General features: G+C 34.3%; 1 protein-coding gene across 6 annotated transcripts in view; it reads right to left on the bottom strand.

The window, feature by feature from the left end:
- Positions 1-1,793: 1,793 nt before the first annotated feature.
- The window catches only part of LOC150095415 (uncharacterized), a 172,227-nt gene continuing 146,113 nt past the window's right edge, over positions 1,794-27,907 (bottom strand). For 3 of the 6 annotated variants that reach the window (XM_090410294.1, XM_090410293.1, XM_090410295.1), the window contains exon 6: positions 26,899-27,260. In XM_090410294.1, coding sequence (XP_090266420.1) covers positions 27,156-27,260 — 105 coding nt within the window. In that variant the 3' untranslated portion in view covers positions 26,899-27,155. Of the gene's footprint in view, positions 2,496-7,371; positions 7,390-26,577; positions 26,608-26,898; positions 27,261-27,907 lie in introns of those variants that run through there. The other 3 variants (XR_016550057.1, XR_016550059.1, XR_016550058.1) reach the window with 3 other exon arrangements.

Consider the following 27,907-nt stretch of genomic DNA (forward strand, 5'->3'; position numbering starts at 1 on the left):
TAGACATATCTGCAAGGAGATGTGTTTTGCATTAAAGGAGATACTGAGACAGGAGTGTTGGTAGCTTGCTACACCTTTGCAACGAGTTGCCCTGGTGTTGTATCACCTTGCCCCAGTCCTGAAGATACTTTCAGGCACAAACTTTGTTGGCTCACACTTGGATAAAGGATTAAACTAAATTTATTATACGATATATATTGTCAATATGTAAAACTGTATACAACACAAAAGAAAGTTCAGTTGTGTTATTTTAAAAAATTTTTTTTTTAAATTCTAAATATTACTATATATGCTTCTATTGCTGCTGGTTGCTATTTCTGAAACACATCTTAGAAATGCTGGACAATAATCCTCTTAGCTGGAGGAAAAGCTAACTCTTTTGAGAAACACAAGAGAGAGAAACTTAAGTATAAAGAGCTAATAAGCTTCATTTCGGCAATGAAAACAATATTTAAATTGCTAGGGTCACTTGCATTTGCTCACGCCAGTGTCGCCGATACTTTATAGTTTACTATATTCGGCAAGAAACTCTCTGATTCCAATCTTTGAGTTTCTTATTCGGTTTTAAAACTATGTGGGATTTAATATCCCTTTAATTTAAATACAAGAGAGAAAGTTTTTTCCCAGAAGTCGCACTAAATTGCCTCAAGCAAGAATGTCTTGTTTTGTTTTCAGTTGTTCAGACATCCTAACACATAAAAACTGACATTTCTTTTATAGGCTGATGCAATATTTATGCCAAAATTTATTCCTTTATTTATAGTGATCAGTTTCACTTTTATTATCAAAAAATTCTAAATTATTTGATACAATTATCTTGAAAAAAAGGATTTGAATTTTTTAAGAGAAAAGGCACATATCTGTTACATAATCATTTATTTTTTGGTTGGGGGGGGGGTTAGACATATTCAATCTGCAATTAAACATTCAATCTCCCACATAAACGTAAATCACTTCGGGAACATGCTCATGCAGTTTAGTGTAAAATAGTAGCACAAGTTTAACTACTTCAATAATGTCACTTATCTAAACTAGAAGAAAATGTCGTTATATCTGCTGATGTTAGAACTCTTACATAAATATTTTTTCTGGCATGAATTCTCTATCAGCTATAATGTAATCAATTTACAGACTTTCACTCTTGTATTGACAAAAGAAATATGTGCAGTAATTTCTTTTTCTACTACAAGAAAAAACCAGATAATAACAGAAGAAAAATATGTAGTATTTTCTTTTTCATTGGGTGAATTTACAATGTTCTTTCTTTGTGTTTTGAAATGAAAGTGCAAATGATTATTTTCTTACCATTTTTGCCAATAGAAAATTGCTATAATTATAGGAGTGACATTTTACCGTTTTTCTCCAACAGGAGAAAAGAAATAATGCAATAATATTGTTCAATCTGTCGAACTTTATTTGCTGTTTTGTAATAAAAAAAATATTCGTGCTACTTTGAATATTTCTAATCTGTGTGTAGTAGTGTGTTGGAAAGTGGAAAATGTTAATATTATTATTTATATATTTTAATTATTTTATTTTATTATTTATATTTTTAATTTTTTGATGAAATAATTTACTTGAAAGATGAAATGGAAACAGTACAATCAAGCATCTCTCGATCATGCAACTGGGGGGGGGGGGGGGAGTAAAACTATCAAAATCAAATAATAAATTTAGTTTAATCCTTTATCCAAGTGTGAGCAAACAAAGTTTGCACCTGAAGGTATCTTCAGGACTGGGGTAAGGTGTTGTACCACCTTCCCCCAGTCCTGAAGATACTTTCAGGCGCAAACTTTGTTTGCTCACACTTGGATAAAGGATTAAACTAAATTTATTATACTCTAACCAAGTGAAAAATAAACTTTCAATATCAAAGTCAAAATAAAGTTCATTTCTATTGCAAAAATATGAAATTTCACATTTGATGCATGCACATATACATATTTTGTATCAGAGAATATATGCAAAAGTATCGCTTACTTTAAAATTGTAGAAAAATATATAAACTAGCAGAAAATATATACATATCAGTTTTATACTTAGTGATATGATATGGCAAAATTAGCACAAAAACATTTAACATTAGTTCTTCAAGGTAACGCAATATTTAAGTGAAGAAAGTATGCAAGGATTTATATTTTGTCCTGGAATTATAAACTGTACAATAAAAAGAGAAAATAAAAATTATTTCTATATTTTTAGCCTCTCTAATATAATTAACAGTCAAGTTGCCCAGCATAAAACAAGGAACTGCTTTCCTTGTTATAGAGAACTGAGACTCAGCTTTGCGAGATAATCTGTTTAAGTGTTCTCTACAGCATGAAGGATTATTGCACTTCTAAACGACAGAACAGTCAAATTGCACTTCTTATCCATGTTCTTTCAACAGGTGTATTGAATCATATTCAGATTTAGCTGGATGTATATATATGTCCTGGCCGGTTGGAGGGTTAAAGGAGTGGTAAGTGAACTGAAAACTTCTGCTGAATATACATCTGCCAAAATAGACGTGTTTTTATACATGACAGTTCAGCTAACAGAGGAAATAAAAAAAACTTAAAACTAAAAATACAGAACTGGAAAATTCCAATTTACAGTTATGTCATGATCTTAAATTAATTAATCAAACTGTTGATGATCGAAGTAAACAAGCCATAAACAGAAATTTGGAAATAATAGGAAGTGTTCCTCAAGAGCCCCATGAAAGTGTGTACGAAATAATAAAAAAGATTTCACAAAAAATTCAGGTGGGTTTTTAATGAGAAGGGCATTGAAGCAGCTCACAAACTCCATAATGCACAAAAAAAAAGCCAAAATATATTATTATAAAATTCAGGTCTATGGAGACGAGAGATAGATCTCATCTGGAAGGAAACAAAAATAAAGTACAAAATAAGTACTACAGATGTAATACAGTAGTCCCCCCCCTTATCAGCGGATATTAGAAACCACGGATAGTGCTACAGAACCCTATATATATATATATATATACACACACACACGCACACACACAGTTTTTTTCCTATACATACAGGCCTATGATAAAGTTTAATAAATACTATAAATTTATAACAATATACTATAATAAAAGTTATCTGAATGTGAATGGAATCTTAGCAACCTCAGCATATGTTTTTATTATTATTAATTTATTATTTTATGAAGTCGAGAACTTGCACCTTTTTCACTTAAAAGAAAGCACTTTACACTTCTCTTTGGCATATCTGAATTGCCAGCATCACTACTCTTGCGCTTTGGGGTCATTATCAAGTAAATTATTGATTACTTGAACACAAGCACTGCGATACCACGACAGTCACTCTGATAATTGAGAACTACTCAAAACAGCACACAATTTAAAACTTTGAATTGTCTATTACTAAAAGAAAAAGTCATACGGCTTCATTTCAGCTATTTAAAATTACATCAGCAAAGTGGATATTAGTTCCAAAATTATTTCAAAGCCGAATGTTTGTAGAAACTATGAAAGTTGACCTGAGAGCATACGAGAATACAATCCTCGGCATCCCCGAGTTGCCTTAGCTACTTAAGTCAAGTAGTGCAAGCCAAGGCAACTCAGGGATGTCGGAGATTTGCCGATGTAATTATAAATTGTTTATTTCTGGAATTTTCCATTTCTTATTTTCGGACCGGGGTTGACCACAGATAAGGGGGGGGGGGGAAGCTACAGTAAGTAGCAATTTTAAAGACGGCACAGTATATTTAAATGAACATTTGACTCTGAACATAAAGCATCTATTGTATGCAGCAAAAAAATATAAACAGGATAAAGACTAAGTATCTCTGGATCAAGGATGGTAAACTCTTCATGAGAAAAGATGAGACGTGGCATATGTGGAGGATAAATTGCAAAGATGACTTCCAAAAACTTTAAAAGTAATGAAAGAATCCCTGATTACTTCAAGATGGATAATAAGAAGATGGATATTAGTATAACTGCTTTTGAAAATTGTATAATTTGCAATAACACAACAGAATTAGGAAGATTTTTATATTTCAATAATGAGCCTATTTTAAAAATATTGCATTTAAACATTAGGAGTATAAGAGATAAAATGGAACATCTAGAACTAATATTAAATGACCTAGATTATAATATAGATAAAGGAGCATGAAGCTAGCCTATACTATTTAGAAAGGTTTAAAAAATACTATCACTTTAGGGATTATTACAGATCTGGGAGATTACTGCTCTTTGCTAAAAGGCATTTAACTATTAAATTAAACACATTAGCAGCAGGGCCAGTCAGAGAGTATCTGATGCCACTAGGCAAAGAAAATTTAGGCACCCCTATACATTGTATTTATTATAGAGACAATGTAGGGGTGCCTAAATTTCGATTGTTAGTTTGAGGGATACCTTGGAACTTCTCTGCTCGTCTTGGGACAGATGCCAGAAGGAGGAAAAATCTCTGCACTTGAGGTTAAGTATACAAAGAGCAGGGGAGTGGAAGAAATAGAGAAAGGCAAAACTAATGTAAGATCATCAGGGAGCACCAGGATGGCTTGTTTTTTTATTATTGATCAAGATCCGGCACCCCTAGTCAATTGCCTAGGTTCATCTAATGATAAAACCGGCCCTGATTAGCAGTATAAAAATGCAAACAGCCAAGAATATTAACATTTACTTAGAGAACTACAATTACTATATAATGGCTATTAATAGATCTCATTCCATTACACCCTACGACTTTACACAAGAATTACCTTTCTCTGTTGGCTTAAAAGTGATCTACTTTTAGTGAGGATGTGAGGTGACTAGCCTTGCGATGGATAGTCCAGTGGTAGGGCTGCTACCTTAAAGCTTCTGAACTAGCCTTCTTCCAAATTTAAACCCACAGGAGGAATTAGGGTATACTGAAACAGAAAGAGTAGATTATAGAGGGGGGTATAGATATAGGCCAGAAATGGAAAGATCCCATAGCCCTCGAGTACTCTAATAGCATAAGGATAATAAAATAAGAGTTGGCTGATAAGGCCTTATAGGAAAGATTAAAGTGAGTGAATCTTCCTCAAAGAAGAGGATAGATCCAGCTAGGGGACCATGGGAGTACCACTTCCCTTAATCAAGATGATTGCCTATTATGGCCCTATTGGTCCACAAGTCCTTATTCAATATATTTGAATCACCCCACCATATTTGGTGGGCTCCCCTATCTGCAACCCAGAGGACGTGCTCTCTAGAGGTTACAGTATCCCCCGAAAGAATGAAAACAGAAAGATTACCAAAACAAGCCTTAATATACTAGGATTCACTAGGAAAAAGAAAACCAGGACGGCTCCTTAAGAGATTCAACGATTACTTCTAAGACCAGAACAGGCCACTCTAGGCCTAAATCCTTGACAAGCATGATGATGATGATGACTTTATACAAGAACTGGACCCTGTACTACATGACATTGATTATGATAATGTTATAATTGGTGACATAAATATTGACCTGCTAAGTGACAGCTATTATTCTCTCGATTTCATAGATTTATTAGCCATGTATGGCTTTGAGCAATATGTAAATGTCCCGACGAAGGATTTCAATGGCTGTGCATCGTGTCTGGATCATGTCTTTGTAAGAACACAAAGTTCGACTAAAGACAAGACAATGGTGTTAAAACGTTCATTGCCAAGCTGAAAATTGGAATTTCGTGTGGTGGCCAAATTTTTTTTACTTGATAGCGATGTCCACGCAATAACGCGTGATCGGCCATTTGGTGAGAACTCGCATCATACGATATTGCGTGATTGGCAATGAACGTGTTAAAACAGCCCATAACAGATCACATTCCAATAGCCGTAAGAATCCATCTACAGACACAAAAGATGTCAGAGTCCAGTATCCTAGAATAACAGTGTGCTAAAACATAAATTAAGTACCATATCGTGGGAACAAATACAATCTGAAACCAATGTTAACGATGCTTACTACAAATTCATTAACATATTAGATACTGAAATACAATGCGCCACTCATAGGAAAAGATGCAAACTAGAGAAACCGAGGATAGTGCAAGACAAAGCAACGTATAAAACTCAGAGATAAGATGTATAAAAAACACAAAAATTACCCTCACAATGAATACTATGAGAACATCTTCAGATATTATAGGAATCAAGTAAGTCAAAAATTGAAAGAAGGAAAAAACGAATATTACCGTAATGAATTTTTGAAATGTGAAAGTAGTGCCAAAAAACAATGGAAATTCGCAAATACTGGGCAAAAATATCTGAGAACCAAGACTTAGTAATGAGGACAGCAATCATATAGATTTAAACAGTGAGAGAACATCAGCAGACAAATTTAATAATTACTTCGTAACCGCCAATGAAAAACTTATAAATAGTCATAATAATCCATCCATAAATTGCGGACTTAAATGAGAGTTCAATGTACTTTTTCTTACTTGTGAGAATGAAATCAAAAATATTATAATGAAACTTAAAAAACCTTCTGCTCCAAGTCACGATAGCATTAATGTCAGAATTGTGTGGGAGTGCCAGGAATATCTGATAGCTCCTTTGATTACTATTTTCAATCTATTGCTAATGACTGGTGTGTTTCCAACAGAATTTAAGAAAGCTGGGGTAATACCAATATATAAAAGAGATGCAAAAATGATCTTAAAAACTATAGGCCAATCTACCTACTCCTGGTTTTCTCCAAAATATTGGAGAAATTAGTAAAAAAATAGATTTAGTAACTTTTTTTTTTTTTTTTTTTAGAAAAAAAAAACACTTCTTCTCTAAGAACCACAGTATTGGTTTAGACAGAAACTAAACACTGACCATATACTGCTGAATTTCACAAACTTGATTTATTCATCACAAGCCCAAACAAACGAACTTTAGCAGTCTTTCTAGACCTGCAGAAAGCTTTTGACAGTACCCCATGATATATTATTTAAAAAAAAAAAATGGAGAATATAGGAATTAGAGGCTGTGAATATGACTGGTTTAAGAGTTAGTATCTAGATCACAAGCAGTAAAAATCAACAAAAGTTATAGCAATTTCGTTCAGGTAAAATGTGGTGTTCCCCCCAAGGTTCCATGTTTGGGCCAGTACTATTTATAATTTACATCAACAACTTCTATGACCTACAATTATCAAGTAAAGTAAACACCTTTGCAGATGATACCACACTGATATTCACTGCAAATTCTGTAAATGAAATGCAAAATATGGTGACAAATTGGTTTCATGTGAACTAACTCACTCTCAATGCTGAAAAACAAAATTTATAATTTTTAAACTCAAAAATACACCTAATAGTAAAACCAACTTTTCCACTCATATATTCCTACATAACTGGAACTGTAAAAGTAACCAAGATTGTAACTGTATGAAGATCGAAAATGTGAATACTATAACCTACCTAGGATTAAAAATAGACAGCAATTTCAGCTAGAAATCACATATTACAGAAGTATGCAACAAAGTATGATTTATGCTATCTCTTCTTGAAGAGATTCTTAACTCTGACAATGTTAAGAAAATTATATTTCGCCTGAATACAAACTGTTATACAGTATGGTATACTAAGCTGAGGAGGAACATATCACACCACACTGACACCATTAATCCCTTTAAAAAATAAATTAATATGCATTTTAACCAACACTACAATGAACACTAAATATACCATATTAAATATCCTTCCACTATATATTTACAGGATGCTACTTTTCCTGAAGACTGATAACCAGTACATACTAGGGCTGTTCGAAAAGTCCGTGCAAAGTCTAAGAGATGGCACCACCAGTGTGTATAGAGGTTATTTTTTGTTGCTGGCAACTGTTGGAGGTTCACACTAAGTTTCAGTCAGATATATTACTCTGTGTTAGGCATTCATTTGAATCAATCAAGTACCATGATTGGTGAAAAAAATGGACAAGAAAGAATTTCGTGTAGTGATTAAACAACACAAGGTTTTGTGTTGTCCTGTAAGAACAGCACTTTTTTTCCAATTAACTAGTCCTGACTGTTTCTGGAGTAACATATGCGTCACACACTCAAGTTGCATCGAGTAGATCTCGGCCATAATTGTTTGGCCTGCAGCAAGAAACTCATAGTGGACAATATCGGCGCCAGTCCACCACACACAAAACATAGTCTTCTGGAGATGAAGCAGTGCCTTTGAAGTGTGCAGTACTGGATCGTTCGGTGACAACGAATGATAAGTTTGCTTGCTGTTAGAGTACAAGATCCATTTTTCATCAAAAGTGAGCAAGTAATCCAAAAATGGATCATTTTTATTACATGAAAGAAGTGAAGAACAAATTGATAACCTTTGAAGTTTACTGTCATCGTAATGAACATGGGACCCAATTGCTTAGCTTCCATGATTTTCTCAGTTGATGCAAGTGTAAACAAATTGTTTCACCACTCAGGTTAAACCTTTGTGAAAGTTCTTGACATGTTAATCTTGTATTTTCAACAGTGGCACATAACCAATAGAGTACAAGATAAAATTCCATTGATGATATTTTGCAATTTATGGAGTTATGGAGGATGGGGAAAGGACAAGAGGGCATCCTTGGAAGCTGAGAATGAATGCCGCTAAGAAGGGGTGAACGCTAGATTTTTCTCTCATAGGGGTGGTGCATGATCGGAATGGATTGCCATTGGATGTTGTGAGTGCAAGCAGTGTGAATGAATTCAAGAATAAGTATGATAGCTGGTGCTTGTAGTATGTGGCCTCCCTCAACGAGTCCCCGACTCCCTGGAGGTCTCTCTTAATAATTCTTCATTATCAATAATTGAGGGTTGAACATGTTCAACCTTCACTTGAACAGGGTGTATCTTCAAGTGATTCACCACCAGAAACAAATTTTTTTAAACCATTTTTGCACAATATGTTCTGCTACTGCATTTTTTCCAAATGCCACACATATCTTAAGGGATGCTTCTGAAGCTTCAAACTGAGTTTAAATTCATAAAGCAAACAAGCTTGAATTACATCAGGTTCAACTGACATTTAAAAAGGGTTCAAAGTCACAGAAAAAGAGCACACCAATTGACTGAAGAGTATCTGTGCCTTATGACACAAAAAATTGCGGAATGCAAACCACTACAAATAAAACAAATCATTGTAGCAAACTCTACTGAAAACCACACAAATTTTTTTGGTTACCTGATAAAAGGTAACCAGATTACAAAAACAAGAAAGCCCTTTAACAAATCCATGCTGGCCTCAGTATAAATATTATTTACACTGAGGGCAGCATAAATAACATTGCCCTCATCTACCCAATTCTGTACATGAAATCTTACCAATTCCTCCAAAATCTTAACTACAGAAGAAGTACAAACAGGCTTATAGTTTGATACCTCCATTCTACTGTCACCCTTCTGCAATGGTACTATCTAACCCTCCTTCCACTCTCCAGGACCTTGTCCCATTGAAAGACTTTCATTAACACCATCAGTTCCATGGCACATTTCTGTAAAACACGTGGCGGAATTCCATCTAAGCGCCTTGCCTTATTGACCTTTAGTGTACTCAGCATTCGGAATACATCCTCTTCATTTAGTTCTAATAACTCATGATCCTTCTAGGAGTACTTCCTGCTGTATGAAGATGAAAAATTCTAATAAAGTGATCATTATATAGTTCAACTATGTTATTTGCTTTGGTCACTTGATTCCCTTCTCCATCCAACAAGGTAATCTGTCCCCTATCATTTTTCCTCCTTCTCGCCACATAGCGAAAAAATCCCTTGGGATTCTCCATGGGCTTTTTTTCACTAGTCTCTTCTCATATGCTAATTTTTCTCTCCTTATGATACTTGTCACTTTCCTAGCCTGAGCCCTATATTCCTCATACAATTCTTCTCCATCTCTCTCTTTATGTCTTCCATAATCTCTTTTTCCTCTGAAATTTCCCTTTTATTTCTCGTCATCCATTTGACTCCAAATTGCTTTATATTCTTCACTCAAGGTACATAATTTGCCATTGTTGACGGCATTGGCAGATTATTGACATCAATTAGTAGGGATCATTAGTATATTCCCATGTACTAATGACCCCCCCCTCTTCCTTCAAATTCTTTCATCCACTGAAATGCTGCAAGCTGGTTTCTAAGTCTATGATAGTTGCCTGCCTTATAATTCCACATGAATTTTTTCTGTTTTGATACCTCCACATGCCTATTCATCCTCCCTGTTAGGACTTCATAGTCACTCTCACCAATGGGGAGCAAGTATGACATCTCAGTCACAATCAGATCCTCTAATGCTATGACCAAATCCAAAATTCCTGATTCTTGTGTTCCCTAAGAAAGTTTGTCCCTGAAGAAATCCAAAAATTCAGGAGCTTGCCAAACTAATTTGCTTAAACATTTCTTGCTCATCACCAGTTATATTCCCTGGTCTATAGCAACATCCCATTAAATATCTTGTTGTATAAACATTTATCTCATACCATATACTCTCAGAGCCATTAGTGTTATCTCTACTGCGATTCTCCACCCTGAGAGGGTACAACTCATTTCATCATGAGCAACACTCCACCACCACCACATTTATTCTCCTTATCCTGCCAAAATATGCTGCATCCTTTGGTTTCTATCCCTGTTAGAACATTCTCCTTAGTGGTGAGAGTGACTATGAAGTCCTAACATGAAGGATGAATAGGCATGTGGAGGTATCAAAATAGAAAAAATTCATTGGAATTATAAGGCAGGCAACTCATACCAAGTTGCACTGATACCATGACCCTTTCGAGAGGCTCAGTCAGTCAATGCCATAAACTCATTCCCATTATTCTAATGTTCCTAGCATTTGTATACAGAAAAAGTAGTGCATTGCAAGTATTCTTATAGCCATTATTACTCCCCTAATACTTCACCTGGCTCTGTAATATAGTGTACACCCTCTCATTTCTCAAGCCACTATCCCCAAGATGAGACCAGCCCTGCTATATTCCACCTGTACATCACTTGAATGCTCCCTCGTTCTCCGCATACCTAGTCATGTACTGAAACGTTTCTCATGTATTGATCTTATAAAATCTTTTCAGCAACTTATATGTTTCTATCATATCTCCTCTTTTGCAGCTATTAACTAATACTTCTTCAATCAAGAACTCTCAACCAAAGCACGGTAATTCAGATGTGACCATATTATTATATTATAGGCAACTCCAAGGAGTCCTTGGACTCATTGAGAGAGGCCCTAAACATCATGTCAAGAACTATCCAACATTTGCACAGTATTTATTATACTTTGCTTTGAATTCGTTCACAGTCATGGTACCTACAAGAGACTCTGACAACCTATTCCACCATTCATTACTCTCCAAGCAAAAAACCTAATTCTAACACCCTTACTAATTACATTCTTACTCGGTTTCCATGGATGGTCCCCCTAGTTCTCCCACACCACTCCTGTTCTGAAAAATTTCCTCTGAATTAATCTTGTAAAAAAACCCTCAGTAATTTGTATGTCTCAATTACATCACCCCTATTCCACCTATCAAACTGTTTCTGTAACCCAGAAATCTTCAACCAGTTCTCGTAAGGTACATTTCATAGACCTGTTACCATCTTTGTCACTTGCCTCTGGATCCTCTCCACCTCCTAACTCATCGCCAAGAAATCCTGGTGCCCAGATCTGTGTGCAGTAGTCACGATGGGGTCTTATCAAGGCTCGATAAAGAGGAACAATAACTTGCTTTCTCCTCTCATCAAAGTATTTTTCAGTAACCAAGTGATCTAATAAGCTGCTTTAGCCACTTTTGCCATGTGTCCTCTAAATTTAAACTCACTATCCACTAACACTACCAAGTCTCTGACTTCATCAATTTCCTGGAGTATGGTTCCACCAATCTTTTCACCCTAAAATGCATAACTTTACACTTTGCCACATTATAACGACATCCATTTTCCTTTGCCCAGTCTGCCAATCTATCCAAATCATCCTGCAAAATTTTGATATCATCTGTATTAACTATTGCTCTACCCGACTTTGCATCATTGGCAAATAACTGAACAGTTTCCTCTCATATCTTTTCCTATATCATTAATGAACAAATTAAACAGCAGTACAAGAACAGAGTCCTGGGGCACATCACTAGTCACAGGCCTTCTTTTAGACTCTACTCCTGAATAAACTATTCTCTGATATCTCTCCATCATCCATCCTCCTATAGCATTTCACCAACCTTATATCCATCCCCATGTGCTGCAGTTCACTGATTAGAATTCCATGTGGTATCCTGTCAAAGGCCTTTGCAAAGTCCAGCAGTATCACTATAAGCCCATTACCTTTATCCAACTCAGCTATCACTGTATATAAAATGTGAGCAAGTTACTGAGGCATGACCTGCCCTTCACAAAACTATGCTGCCCCCACCATACATTATTCCATTTCCATCTATCCATTCCTGTATTTTGCTCAACCAACTTCTCCAATACTTTAACAGCAACTCCAGATATACTGATTGATGGGTAATTTGCTATATCAGTCTTGGAACCTCTTTTATGTAACGGAACTATTTTCCCCCTCTTTCCACCCCCTTGGGACTAACCCAGAGCTGAGACTTAGATTAAACAATATGGTCAAGGACACTGACAATTCCCTTGCAGTTCATGTAAAACTAGAGCTGGTATACCATCCAATCCCACAGCTCTATTCACATTAATGAATAGATTAATTAGATTATACACCTGCATTTCATTTACCTCAGTTCCCATATACGTCTTTTATCTCTCATTCCTGCAATATCACCACCTGAATGATATACTCTTGCAAAGTGTTCACTTAGTAATTCTACCATTTCGACCGATTCAGTTACCTCCCTACCATAGGCATTCCTTAAAATCATTCTTCCATATACATTCTTTCTTTTACTTGCAGCATATCGAAACTTTTGGGGATTCTCTTTAGACTGCATTGCTAACTTCCTTTCATAATCTGCTTTTGTCTTTCTTACCACACTAGTTAACCTTCTGGCCTGTGCCTTGTACTGTTCATGTGCCTGCAGGTCACCTTTCTCCTTAAATTCCTTCCATAAATGTTTTTTTTTTTTTGCAGCTCCAGCTTGATGTTATTCGTCCATTTAACTCCCACTTGATTTACTCTCTTGACTCTAGGTATGCCGTCTGCCATTACTTCCATCAAACACTCCTTTACCACTTCCCATGCACTATCAACATCTACCATTGCAGTTTTACATGCTATGGCACTGATCCAAGCAATCTCCTAAGCTTGTTATACTTACCAGCCCTGTAATTCCACATATACACCATCTTAATGAAAATTCCACACATTTGGCCACCTCCCAGATCAAGACCATATGATCACTCTCTCACCAATTGGTGGCAACGTGGTCATATTCGTTATAGACAAATGCAATTACTTGTCCCCAGTCCCCACATGAATAAATAATTAAAACTTATCTTTTTCGGAGCTCCTTACAAATGCTACACATGTTATGGCCTTCGAGTGACAGACCCATTTCAAAGTTATAGGGATGGTGCTAGCGTCATCTTGAGTAGCAGATGCAGCATGCATTTTGCTCAGCTAAGTTATTATTTTTTAGAAGATATTAGTGAAATTGTTATATATATATTTGGTAGCAAAACTGAATAAGAAACTCAAAGATTGGAATCAGAGAGTTTCATGCCGAATATAGTAAAACTATAAAGTATCGGCGACCACTAGTGTGAGCTAATGCAAGTGACTCTAGTACGTAGTACAATACCGGACAACTCGCAGCAAAGGCGGTAAAGTTCTGATCGCTATTCTTAGGTAATTTCCATAATGTAAAAACACATTTCCTAGGAAATGCATGCTGTTATTACATTATGGTGGGAGGTCACTACCCAGACCGGTTTCAGCCTTTTTTGAGGCTTCATCAGTGAGTAGCTAGACCAAATTAATACCAAAGCGTATAGCGAAAAGAACTTATATACTCTGCTATACGAGTTTCCAAACAGGTGCAACCATTAAGTTATTTAAATATAAAGAGCTAATAAGCTTCATTTCGGCGATATAAACATTATTTAAATTAAGGAGATATTAAATCCCACATTGTTTTAAAACCGAATAAGAAACTCAAAGATTGGAATCAGAGAGTTTCATGCTGAATATAGTAAAACTATAAAGTATCGGCGACTACTAGCATGAGCTAATGCAAGTGATCTTAGTACGTAGTACAATACCGGACAACTCGCAGCAAAGGCGGTAAAGTTCTGATCGCTATTCTTAGGTAATTTCCATAATGTAAAAACACATTTCCTAGGAAATGCATGCTGTTATTACATTATGGTGGGAGGTCACTACCCAGACCGGTTTCAGCCTTTTTTGAGGCTTCATCAGTGAGTAGCTAGACCAAATTAATACCAAAGCGTATAGCGAAAAGAACTTATATACTCTGCTATACGAGTTTCCAAACAGGTGCAACCATTAAGTTATTTAAATATAAAGAGCTAATAAGCTTCATTTCGGCGATATAAACATTATTTAAATTAAGGAGATATTAAATCCCACATTGTTTTAAAACCGAATAAGAAACTCAAAGATTGGAATCAGAGAGTTTCATGCTGAATATAGTAAAACTATAAAGTATCGGCGACCACTAGCATGAGCTAATGCAAGTGATCTTAGTACGTAGTACAATACCGGACAACTCGCAGCAAAGGCGGTAAAGTTCTAATCGCTATTCTTAATATCCCCTTAATTTAAATAATGTTTATATTGCCGAAATGAAGCTTATTAGCTCTTTATATTTAAGTATATTTGGTGGTATTTTGTTAATTTTTGACTGTGTGGTTAAGTTATTTTGTTTAGTCATCTATTATTAAATTATATTCTTTTCAGAATCGTTTTTCATTATGGCACCAATAAGCATGACAAAAATGGTGACAAAGAGATCAATGTTGACCGATATCAACGTATATGATTTAGTTCAATGTATCATGTGTTTAATATATTTGTTGCCTTGCCTAGAGTGAATTGTTTGTGGTACAAGAGTGAAAATGGAGAAAATATTTGTTGGAAATGTTTTGTATGTGAATATAAGAAATGTGAGTTGCAAAAGAATGAAGTGACTGATGATAAAGATATAAGGCAGGATTGTCATGGTGTTGTGGAGAATGTAGTGGAAGCAGCAAGTGATAGCGCACAAAATATGAAGGAAGTGATTGAAAGTAATGTGAATGACGAGATGCTAGTGCAGAAAGAAATTGCACACTCCAGCCAATTCCTTCAGAGGACAAAAAGTGAGACTGAGCAAATGGAGAAACGATTGGTGTGTAGTACAGAAGGACAGAGCATGAAAGAGTGAATGGGAAAATCAAGAAAGTGCAAGAGACTGGGAGAAAAGAGATAGTATTGTATGGGGATTATATGATAAGAGGTGTACTTAAGGAGAAAGTGACAAAAGCACGTTTTCCAGGTGCAGAGATAAAGGATGTTAGTGATGCTGTAAGTATGCAGAAGAATGGAGCAAACAAGGTGATTGTATTGGCTGGCACAAATGATTTGAAAGGTGAGAAATATGCAATGAGAGAAGATATGAAAGAGTTGCTAACAGAAGCAAAAATGAAGAGAAAGAAAGTAAAGATTGTGAGTCTGCTGCCTCGGTATGATAGGACAGAACTGAGAAAAAGGGCCATGATTACCAATGAGGTTAATCAGAAGATTGTGCAGGAGGAATGGCGTGCAGTTTATTGATGTACCGAGTGAATTTGATGGATGAAAGGACTTATGTATGCCTGATGTACTACATTTAAATGGCTTTGGAGTTAATGTTTGGAGAAAGAATCATTTACTGAGAGTGTGGAAGTGCAATATCAGGGAATCTAGAGATAATAGGGAGGATGAAATCAAACATGTGTCTGGCCACCCCTATCATAAACAATCATGGGTACAATAATGATTATGTAATGCCGAATGGGATTTCACAGGTCTCCAATTTAAATGGGTTGGTAATGACATTATATAAGGGTAACTATGGGTACAAAGGAATGTTGAAATGCATGTACACAAATGCAAGAATTATCAGGAATAAGGGTGAGGAGTTTATGACATTGGTAAGCTCAACTTGGCCAAAAATTATAGGCATCACTGAGACTTGGTTGACTGAAAATGAACAGGGATAAAATGTAAAAGGGTATTGTATTTTCAGGGAGGACAGTAGGAACAGGACAGGAGATGGGGTATTGCTGATGATAGCTGCAGAATCACAACCAACAAAATTAGAAGTTAAAGAGGATATTAGGTCTGAGGGAGATGGTTCATTTTAAGCTCTTTGGTGTGAGATAGAGACAAATAGGACAAAATACATTGTTGGGTACTGCTATAGACCGGGGGGGGGGGGGGTTCCACAGGAAGATGTAGATGCCATGTATTCAGGTCCGTATTCATGGATGTGTGAACTGTGCGGTGGCACAGGGCCCCTGCAAAGAGCAAAAAATTGAAAAAACAAAATCAATTTTTTTTTTAAATTATTATATAAATTAATATTGTAATTATTATATAGAAAAATATATGTATATAATTTTACAACCAACTATTGTTGTTATAGTAAGTGAAATAAGATCATAGTGCTAGAGCGGTAGTATTTGAAACTATTCTAAGATATATAACAATATCGTACAACATAGTGTTAAATAGGGAAAAGTGCATTATAAAACAGGTGTTTTTAATAATTTTAAGGAGTTTTTTGATTTTAGTTTATGATTTCATGAACAAGTAAGTATACACGTAATTCATAGCAATTTTTTTTTTATGTGACATTACTTGCAAAACATCTTAAAAAATATATTTTGTAAACTGGTTTTAGGTTATCCGACATCAGAATTTTTCTTCAATAGCAGTTTTCAATCTATATTAGATTTGTTTATTTTCTAATAGCAAAAAATTGAAAAAACAAAATCAATTTTTTTTTAAAATTATTATATAAATTAATATTGTAATTATTATATAGAAAAATATATGTATATAATTTTACAACCAACTATTGTTGTTATAGTAAGTGAAATAAGATCATAGTGCTAGAGCGGTAGTATTTGAAACTATTCTAAGATATATAACAATATCGTACAACATAGTGTTAAATAGGGAAAAGTGCATTATAAAACAGGTGTTTTTAATAATTTTAAGGAGTTTTTTGATTTTAGTTTATGATTTCATGAACAAGTAAGTATACACGTAATTCATAGCAATTTTTTTTTATGTGACATTACTTGCAAAACATCTTAAAAAATATATTTTGTAAACTGGTTTTAGGTTATCCGACATCAGAATTTTTCTTCAATAGCAGTTTTCAATCTATATTAGATTTGTTTATTTTCTAATATTATCTATTTTAGATATATTTGATTTATCAGGTAAATAATTTTGTTTTAATTTATTAACTTATTTTATAATTAAATCTATCACATTTAATTCTAGAGTACAACCAACATGAGGGAGATTATTATGGAAGAAAATACCCAAGTGGGCATGAAAAACGAAAGCGAAAACAAGAAAAAGAAGCGGCTGAGGAACGTCAAAGAAATTCACTGTTTAATTTATGAAGTTGAACTCATATATTTGTTCAGATATATCAGTTGATAACGGGAGTTCTGAAATAACTACAAACAGTTCTTCGGCTTCAACGTTAATTAATAATGAGAGTTCTGAAATACTCAAAGAAAGTGGAGAACATGATGCATTTGGTCAAATAATGAGTATTGAAGATCCTAAAACTGAGACACCAGAGGAAGTGAACTATTTACTATTGATGATCCAGCAACATGGCCCAAAATTTTGAACAACGTTGTCCGCCGTCTCCTCCGACTGAAAATGATTTTCCAAAAGATGATAACAAGGTGTTTTTCAACAGCTCACTATGTTAGGACAATTGCAAACGGAGAAAAGCAAAACAGAGATGGCTTGTATGTTCAAACTCTTCCAATTCTATTTTTTGTTTTTGTTGCAAATTATTTTCTTCTGATGGTAATTTTTTATCTAATAATGGCTTTTCTGACTGGCGACATGTAAGTGAAAGATTAAAGTCGCACGAACGAATCCAGTGCACATGAAATGTATGTATTCATGGACACAAATGGAATGCAATTTAAAAAATCACAATACAATTGATCAGGCAAATTAAAATGTCATAAAATTTGAAGCAGAACAGTTAAGGAATGTTTTAAGACAAATAGTAGCAGCAATTCTTTATTTATCCGAACATAATTTAACTTTTAGAGGTAATTTGATACTTTATACACAGCCCATAATGGTAATTTTTTTGGAATCATAGAATTAATTGCAGAATTTGATCCACTTTTAAAAGATCATTTAATGCGATGTTCGAAAAAAAAAATTATAGGTAAGAAACAAAATTCATATCTATCACCCATTGTGCAAAATGAATTAATTGTTGATATGGGAACCAAAATTCAACAAAATATTGTAAATATGATAAGACGGCAAAGTACTATTCAATAATTCTCAATTGTACTCCTGATGTTAGTCATCAGGACCAATTTCAGTAATTTTGAGATTTTTATATATATTTGAAGCAGATATTGAAATTCGTGAACACTTTTTGACATTTTTAACAACTAATGACACTACTGGTAAAGGTATATATGAAAATATAAAATCACTTTTGAATAAATTAAATCTTAAATTGTCAGATTGTAGAGAGCAAGGTATGATAACGGAGCAAATATGAAAGAGTATATAAGGGAGTCCGTGCTTACAATTTAAATGAAAACGAAAAGGCATTTTATACTCCTTGCACCTGTCATAATTTAAATTTGATTTTAGGGGATGTCGCAAAATCATCAATTATAGCAATAAATTTTTTTAATGTTATAAAAAACATTAAAAAATTTTTTTTAATGTTATACAAAAAATATATACATTATTCGCTGCCTCAACTTCACGTTGGGACATATTAAAGAAATTTGTTAAACAATTAACTCCAAAACTATAATGTGATACAAGATGGGAATGTAGAATAGAATCAGTTAGAGCTGTACGTTTTCAAATTCCAGAATTTTTAAATGCACTAAAAGAATTATTTAAAACTGCATCAGATAAACTATCAAAGTAGAAGTGGTTTCAATATATGAACAAATAGATTCATTTGAGTTTATACTAAGCCTTGTAATTTGGTATGAGCTTTTGTCAAAAGTTAATTTAGTAAGTAAAGTATTACAAAATGCAAAAATTCCCATAGATGTAGCAACTAAGCATATTAAAGAGTTAGTGCAGTACTTTGAAGAGCAGAGAATGTCAGGATTTGATAGCTGTTTTGAGATTGCTAAAGAACTGTCAAATCTATTAGAAATAAAAAATAAATTTAAAGAAAGTCGAGTACGTCGAAGAAAAGTATTTTTTGATTATGAAATGCCTGATGAATCACACATAGGTGATAACAAAGATAATTTTAGGATAAATTTCTTTTTTAATTTTAGATACTGCTCTACAATCTGTCAAAAAAAGATTTGAATTGTATAAAATTCACGAAAAATCATTTGGATTTCTTTATGATATGAAATTAATAAGAAAAATGTCAGAAAATGAATTAAAATTTTGCTGCAAACAGCTGTATCAAAAATTAAATACAGATATTGATGAATCTGAATTTTACAATGAATTAATTATTTTTAGAAATATTGTTCCAGAAGATGCACCCATTAATATTTTAAAATTCATAATTGCAAATAATTTGTCGGATATTTATCCAAATATTACTACGACATTTAAAATATTATTGACCAGTCCAGTTATGGTCGCATCAGCAGAAAGGTCATTTTCCAAATTAAAATTAATAAAAACCTATTTGCGATCTTCTATGTCTCAAGAACGTTTGTCGTCCCTGGCAATAATATCTATAGAGCATGAAATTGCAAAAAATTTGAATTTTGATAGCATTATAAATGATTTTATTGATAAGCGCATTAGGTTAAATAAAATTTAATATATTAAGATTTCTTTTAAATCTTATAAGTTGTTATACATATATTTCATTCTTTATAGTAAAAATGGATATTTTTTTCATAATTTTATATTATTATTTATATTATTAAATAAATCATTGTTCTGGCATATTTATATGATAATGTGTATTTACATAATAAAATAATATATCATGTACATACAAACACATTTATTTTTTAACTAATTTTTTCCCTTTACTTAAACTGATGCTAAAGAGCATACTTGTTTATTTATGTGCATAAATATTTTTCATATTTGATTTAATTAATTAACAAGATATTCTTCCATTTAAAATTTCCATAAATGTTATTAACTTTCAGGGGCCCTGATTTTCCATTTCGCACAGGGCCCTGCAAAATGTAGAAACGGGCCTTCATGTATTGGCAAATCAGCACGAGTGCGGGCTAAACGATTATTATGGCAGACTTTAACTATAGGGACATCAAGAGGAAATGGGGCATAGCAAGATGGAAGCTATTATCAGATGATCCAACACTATCAAACAAGGAGTTTGACAGTGTTGGATCTGATAATAGCATCGGAAGATGTATCCATAACCAAGGTAAACACTCTGCCTCTAGTTGGAGAGAGAGAGAGAGAGAGAGAGTGACCATGCAGTCTTGTTCTGGGAAGTTGCCAAACACGTGGAGTTCTCTATCAAGAAGAGGTTTATGTTCAAGTAACAAGACTGGTGATTATGAGAAACTAAGGAGTCAACTTGGAACAGTGCCATTGCTTGAGGAAGCTACAAGGAAAGAATGTCAGTAGTGCATGGCAAGTGGTCAGAAATTGCTTGAGAGTAGCAGTATCAGACTGTATACTGAAAGTCAAGAGAATCAACCAAGTTGGAATTAAGTGGATGAGTAGGGATATAAAGCAAGAGCAGCAAAAAAAGAAAACATTGTGGAAGAAATATAAAGAAAAAAAGTGATCAGCATACTCATTAGCAGTACAAAGTGCAAGCAAGAAGGGTGACAAGTATAGTAAGGAAAGCCAAATCAGACTAAGAGAGAGAGAGAATTAGCCAAACAGGCCAAAGTAAACCCAAGAGAATGATTTTAAATAATGCTCATGGCAGGAATTTCATCATCATGCTTTTCAAGGATTTAGGCTTAGAGTTGCTTGTTCTGACCTTAAAGTCATCGTTGAATATCTTTAGAATGGTAAGGTCACTGAACCAAAAAAAATAGTTGAGTTGCTGAATGATCATTTTGCAAAGGTGTATCATCCAGGTGGTGATTTTACAGTTGTTGATGTTACAGAGATACATATCAACATTGAGGTAGATGAACAGGAGGTGATCAGCGTATTAAAAAATTTGAATGTGAACACAGCAGTGGGACTGAATGGCATATCAACCTGTGTACTATGTGAATGTGCAAGAGAATTGGCATTGCCTCTGACGAAGTTGTTTAATCTAAGTATCACCTCTGGCAGGGTTCCAATGGAGTGGAAAGAGGGTAAGATAGTACCATTGCATAAAGGTGACTCAAAGACAGAGGTAGCAAACTACAGACTAATTAATATATTGGGAGTGGTTGTTAGTATTGGAGAAGTTGGTGAAAGGTAAAATACCAGTGGGTGGATAGAGATGCAATACTCTAGGCAGCATGGCTTTGTAAAAGGTAGGTCATGTCTTAGTAACTTATTCACATTTTATAATAAATGTGACAGCAGATTGGATAAAGGTAACGACTACACCATAATATCATATGAAAAACTATTAAAAAATTTAAGAGAGGATGGGAATGGATATGAGGCTAACAACATGGATAAAGGGATGGCTGATGGACAGACATCGCAGAGTATCATATGGTGGAGTGGAGTCTAGGAGGATTATGGTGACTATGGAGTACCTCAAGGTTCGGAACTAGGGCCACTACTCTTTAATTTGTATATCAATGATATAAGGAAAGATTTAAGAGATATTCAGCTGTTTGCCGATGATACAAAACTGGAGAAAGCAATAGTCGAAATAGGTGATACAGATGTCCTGCAGGATGATTTAAATAAATTGCCATTGTGAGCAAAGGATAATGATTTTCAATTTAACAGTGCAAAATGTAAGGTTATGCAATTCAGGTTGAAAAGGTTGCATATGGGGTTTCATATTGATGGTATTGGTTTGCAGGAAATTGATGAGGGTAGGGGCTTGGGGATAAATGGCATATTGCAAAAGTTGGTAAAATAACTCAATGAATTACTTGGATGTTGAAAAACACACTAACAAGTAAAGAAAGGAAAGTTATTGTCCCTCATTTGGCCATATCTTGACTGTGCACAGATTTGGTCAACTGGGTTTCTTGGGGGACTAGGAGGTGGTCAAAAGATACAGAGATGAGTAACCAAGATGATAACAGGTCTGTGGAATACTCCCTATGAGGATAGGTTGAAGGTTTGTGGGTTACAAAGTTTAGTTGAGAGGTGGAAAAGAGGGGACATATAGAAACTTTTAAGATATTAAAGGAGTTTTATAAAATTGATGCAAGTGAAATTTTTCAATATATGACAAATAGTTAGAGATCTAGGGGCCATCCATGAAAGTTGTGTAAGAGTGTGGTTAGTAGGGATGTGTGGACCAGATTTTTTTTGAGTGGTGAGTGAGTCGAATAGATTGCCACAATTGGTTGTGAGGTCTCTGATGGTGAATGAAATCAAAGAGAGATATGATAGGATTGGTGCATATGATGGTTGATTTGGGTCTCCCACGATGAGTCTCCGGACTTCATGGAGATGCCATAAATAATAATAATATAAAAAGGGGAAATAGATGGGATTTCCAAAAAGCAAACCCCAAACAGTTCTTTTGTGATGTGGCAAGCAAAAGGATAATTGGCATATAATTGGAATGACTATGGAAGGAAGACTTGCTGATGGTAGGAAAACAACAGAAGCAAACAAAACAGTTGTATTACTGCAAGAACAGAGGCAGATAAAATGAAGGTGGTTATGATGCTGAAGAACCTTCATGCAAATATGGACATGGGATTAGATAGGATATCAACCTACGTATTATAAGAATATACAAGGGAATTGGCAGCTCCTCTGACTCAGTAATGGAAAGTGCTTAGGGGGTGGAAAAAGGGCATAATAGTTCTATTGCACAAATAAGGAACCAAGACAAAGGAAGTCAATTATAGGCCAAGGAGTATTCTCCGGAGCAATGTTCCCTCAAAGCTGTATTTGTGTGCAAAATGCACACTGTTCAAAAAGAGTGCACATACACAAAATTTTTGCTTTCAGAATTTTTAATTTACAGTCAATTTTTGAACGTTAATAATCCCAATTTCTCCACTCCAATATTACTCTAACTCATTTTAACTTTAATACTCTAATCGGTTACTTTTAGCTTGCACTGTGTGAGTGAACTAACACTGTCATCAGAAAGTTGCAGGCACATATTTGTTTAAACAGTAGTCACTTACTGTTTAGTCTACTGTCTAAACCAGTGTTTCTCAAAGTGTGGTACGTGAAAGGTCTTCAGGGGATATGTGGCAATTTTCGGCTATGCATCATTGATGCATGGAATCATATTTCTCAACAAATAGTGCAATTAGAGACAACTGAGATAAAAATAGCACTAACTAATGAATCGTATCTCCTCTCCAACAGAAATTGCTGTATAGATTCAAGCAAAACCTTATGTTGCCGGTGCAACATATGGTTTTGCTTGACACCACTCCGTCGAGAACGTGTTAAAACTAAGAAATATATACTTATATAGTGAATGTGTTTCAGATATTATGGAATTTGCTTACATATAAATTCAAATAAAATAGACATTTACAATTAAATATACTTCGTTTATTTATTATTTGATAAGGGGATACTTGGTAATAATGAAAATTTAAGAAGGGGTATGCAGATATCTTAAGTTTGAGAAACACTGGTCTAAACAGTAGTCACTTAAACTCAGGTGAATGGCGATAGTTTGTAACTACATATTTAAGCAAACTAAGCACTCACAATTTCACAGGTTATAGCTATATGAAAAAATAAAAGGGCAACATTAATATGAAAAATATTACATTAGTAGTTTTAGTGTGTTAAACATTAAAAATGTCACTGTCGAAATTAAAGTTGAAAAGAACTGCAAATTTGTTTAAATTCAAGTGGCTGGACATAATGTGTTTATAAACTGCATATATACAAGATATTTAAACAGCTGAAGGAGTTAAGTATTCAAGTTGCTCTCATAGATTCATATTAGAAAATCTTGTATATTGCATTCTAAACATGTATGCAACGTACAAGATCTTTTAACAAAGATGTCACGAATTTTAAGCATATCAAATTAAGAGTAAATGGCTTGTGATTTTTTTCCATTGAAAGCACAGGCTACTACACACACACACAGAGTTTGTAAGTGATAAGTAAACAGTGATAATGCTGGTCTTTGTAAAGACCAGCATTATCACTGTTTCTGCTCTCAAACTCACACAAAGTTTGAGAGCAGAAACATGTGCACAAAATGTTTTTCACGCACATATGGTCTGGCAAAATTAGAGAGAATATTGCTCAGGAGTGGTGGTTAAAGTATTGGAGAAGTTGGAAAAGGGCAGAATTCAGGAATAAGTGAACAGGAAGATGATACTCTACGGGGGAATTCAGGAATGAGTGAACAGGAATACAATACTCTACAGGGAACAGCATGGTTTTGTGAAGATAGGTCTTGCACCTTAGTAATTTGTTCACTTCTTATAATAAAATGATGCGTCACTTGGATGAAGGAAATGGCTACACAGTGATAATGCTGGTCTTTACAAAGACATTTAACAAGATACTGCATGGGAGCAAATGAGAATAAATATGAAACTGATGATTTGGATAAGAGGATGGCTAATGGACATACATCAAGGAATAGGCAGACATCATTGTCACCTGCCTTCTCCCTGGTACATCACAGGGCTCAGTACTTGATTCACTGCTGTTTAATCTGTTCTTTGATATAAGAAATGATTTAAGGGGAAATATTAAGTTATTTGACAAAGGCAATAGTATCGTTGTTTATAATAGTACAATGGAAGTAGCGTTGTTGTGTGTAGGTGAAGAATTAAATAGTAGGGGAGACAGATGTGTGTAGTGGAATAGAGTGGCGTGCCCTCCTGCAATGAGTCCTTGGAGGTATCACACAAAAATAATAATAATAAAGATGCAAAGCTAGAAAAAGCAATAGTAAATGAAGATGATGTAGAGATACTGTAGGATAACTCAGATAGACTGGCACAATGAGCTAAGGGTTATGGCTGCCATTTTAACATGACAAAGTACAAGGCTCACCTTGGGATGAAGAGATTACAGGTTATGTATAACTCTGATGGAACCAAACTGCAGGAATTGATAAGGTCAGCTTTTTTTTTATTCTTCATCCCAAAGTGATGAAGTCATCATCCTATGCTCATACTGCAGATCTCTACATGACCTTCATTGACTGACTGTTGTTCTTCTAGCTTGCCACAATCATCAAGCAACTGAATATTTCCCCTTAAATCATTTCCTATATCAAAGATTTAGGAATTACACACAGAGTCCTGTGATACACTACTGTCATCTGCTTTTCTCGTGGATTGATTCCATTCTCCCATATACTACTCTCTGATATCTATCCATCAGCAACACTGCTTCATATTCATTTCCATTTGCTCTTGTTTATGTACGAGTTCGATGTGGTATCCTGTCACGTGTCACACTGTGCAGTCATTTTCTTTATCCATTTTATATTTCTGTTTCTTATCACTGATTAATTTGAATGATTGATGACAAGTGTGATGCAGTATGATATATCAGTAGCTAACGGCATGAGATCTAACGAGCTAAAATGTCACCTTTATATAAAACTTTGAAATGAAAGACAAAACTAATGAATTATTCTACAAAAAATTCAAAGTGCTCAGCAGAATACTTCCAAAACTACCTGCTCTTCTAACCCTGTATGGAGTAGTATTTTGCATACTTCAATTGTAAATTTAATTGTAAAATTAAATAAAATTATTTTAATTTATTCAAATATTAGTTATAATTATAAAATCTTAAATGTAAACTTACTTTTAAAGATATCTCCACTGCTTTATACTTCCCTTCTCCACTATCAATGCACATCCCAGGAGCCCTCATGCAATCCTCTGGTTCACATCGCCTCTTCCTCTCCATGACAGTTGAGGATATACATTAATCTGCCTTCCTGGCAGTGAAGAATTCATTACTCTCATATCATGTTCAATGGATGTCCAGGAGAAATGGTCATCCACAGAACATATCCAGACCAGTGCAAAGATTGATACACTAAGAATGTCTACCATATTTTCTCACAATGATTTCTCCACAATGGTCTTGGTCTGAACTCACTGAGGGAGAGATATAGACATACTGTCATAAACCATCCATCTCTTATATGACTCTTCTGCCTCACATTCAAATTATAGTGATCTGACCTATGGGGACAGATCACTATAATTAGTCTTGACTCCACAGAACACCATTCAAATGTTTAATAATGTTATGGACTGGATTGGTAAGATCATTTACATCTTTTTCAGACATTCCAAATTATAAATATCCCAAAATGATCCACTGCTTTGATTTTACTGGAGACACATTTAAACTAGGAGGTTTAAATCTCTTCCTTCTCTGCCAACCACAAATATCTTCTCTGTAAAATCAATTTATAGGCTGTAAACATCAAAACATCACCAGTGTTCTCATAAAAAATTAACATCATCTTGATCTTGAGCAATTATAAATATATTTATATTTACATATATTTACTTATATGTAAATAATTTATAATCATTAATAGGTGAGAAGAAGCTTGTCAAGTTAGGGAGCGAACAATTGAAAAAGTATGAAAACCTTTGGCTTAAGCTAAGTTTATTTATAAATAAAAATAATTTTATTACATGAAATATGATTTATGTACAATATGCATTAATTATAATAAATAGAGACTAGAAAATATAAAATAAGATATATAGTTATGGGGAAATTAATTTAATGCTTTTTAGAAATCATTTATTTTTGAAAATCTACTCATGAAAGAAGCAAATGTTTAAAAAAATATTCTTAATCTGTTCCTAATTACAAAATAGTAAGTATTTTAAAATATAAAAAATAAAATAAATAAATAATAAAATATTTCTAATGTATTACTTCAGGTCTGAGTGCTACATGGAAGAAATTTGTCATAAGTCTAGTCAAATGTCATTCAAGCTTCACTTCTGAAATGTTTCTTTGGCTTACTCCAAATCTGCTGATGTCTTCAAAACTGTACTGTTTACATATCCCAGGATAATATGTCACAGAATTCTGCAGATTATAGCAACATAGATATATATCATTATAAATTAGACATAAATAAAGCTTTGTAATAATTTAAAAAATAAACACTATATTAAAAATTTGCAAATAGGCATACTCTACTATCCATCAATCTGCACTTTTCCGCCTTTAACAAGTTTTCTGTTCTATTAATGATTTCTTTCAGCTGTTCAGCCATGGTAACAAATATTAGTCACTTTCATATATCACAAGTGCTCATTTCTGTGAGTTGTGACTTTTGTACAGGGTGGCCCATAAGTCATGAAGGGGTTTAAACATTTAATAGCTTTTTTTTTTTATTTATCATTTATTTTTATTATTTTTTGTTATAATGAAATACAGAACCTGGAGATTTTTTTTTATTAGTTATGAAAAACCACATCACATAAATGCCTTCCATTTCCAGCTTCACAAAAATTGGTCCTGTCTGTTTCTGCAGCATGTTCATGCTGCAGAAACAGACAGCATGTGCAAAGGTTGGTCGATTGGTAGAGCCTCTGCTACTAATGGCTCACAAAAAATGCTAAGCAAGTTTGAGCGCGATTGGTAATTGGAAGGGGATCAATCGTTTGATGCTGTTGGCACACTCTCCCTCGATGAGTCTTTGGACTCCCTGAAGGTGTAACATAATAATA

This window comes from Typopeltis vanoorti, chromosome 20 (assembly GCF_054136105.1).
Source record: "Typopeltis vanoorti isolate ZY-2024b chromosome 20, IOZ_Tvanoo_1.0, whole genome shotgun sequence".
In the NCBI taxonomy this organism is placed as follows: domain Eukaryota; kingdom Metazoa; phylum Arthropoda; class Arachnida; order Uropygi; family Thelyphonidae; genus Typopeltis; species Typopeltis vanoorti.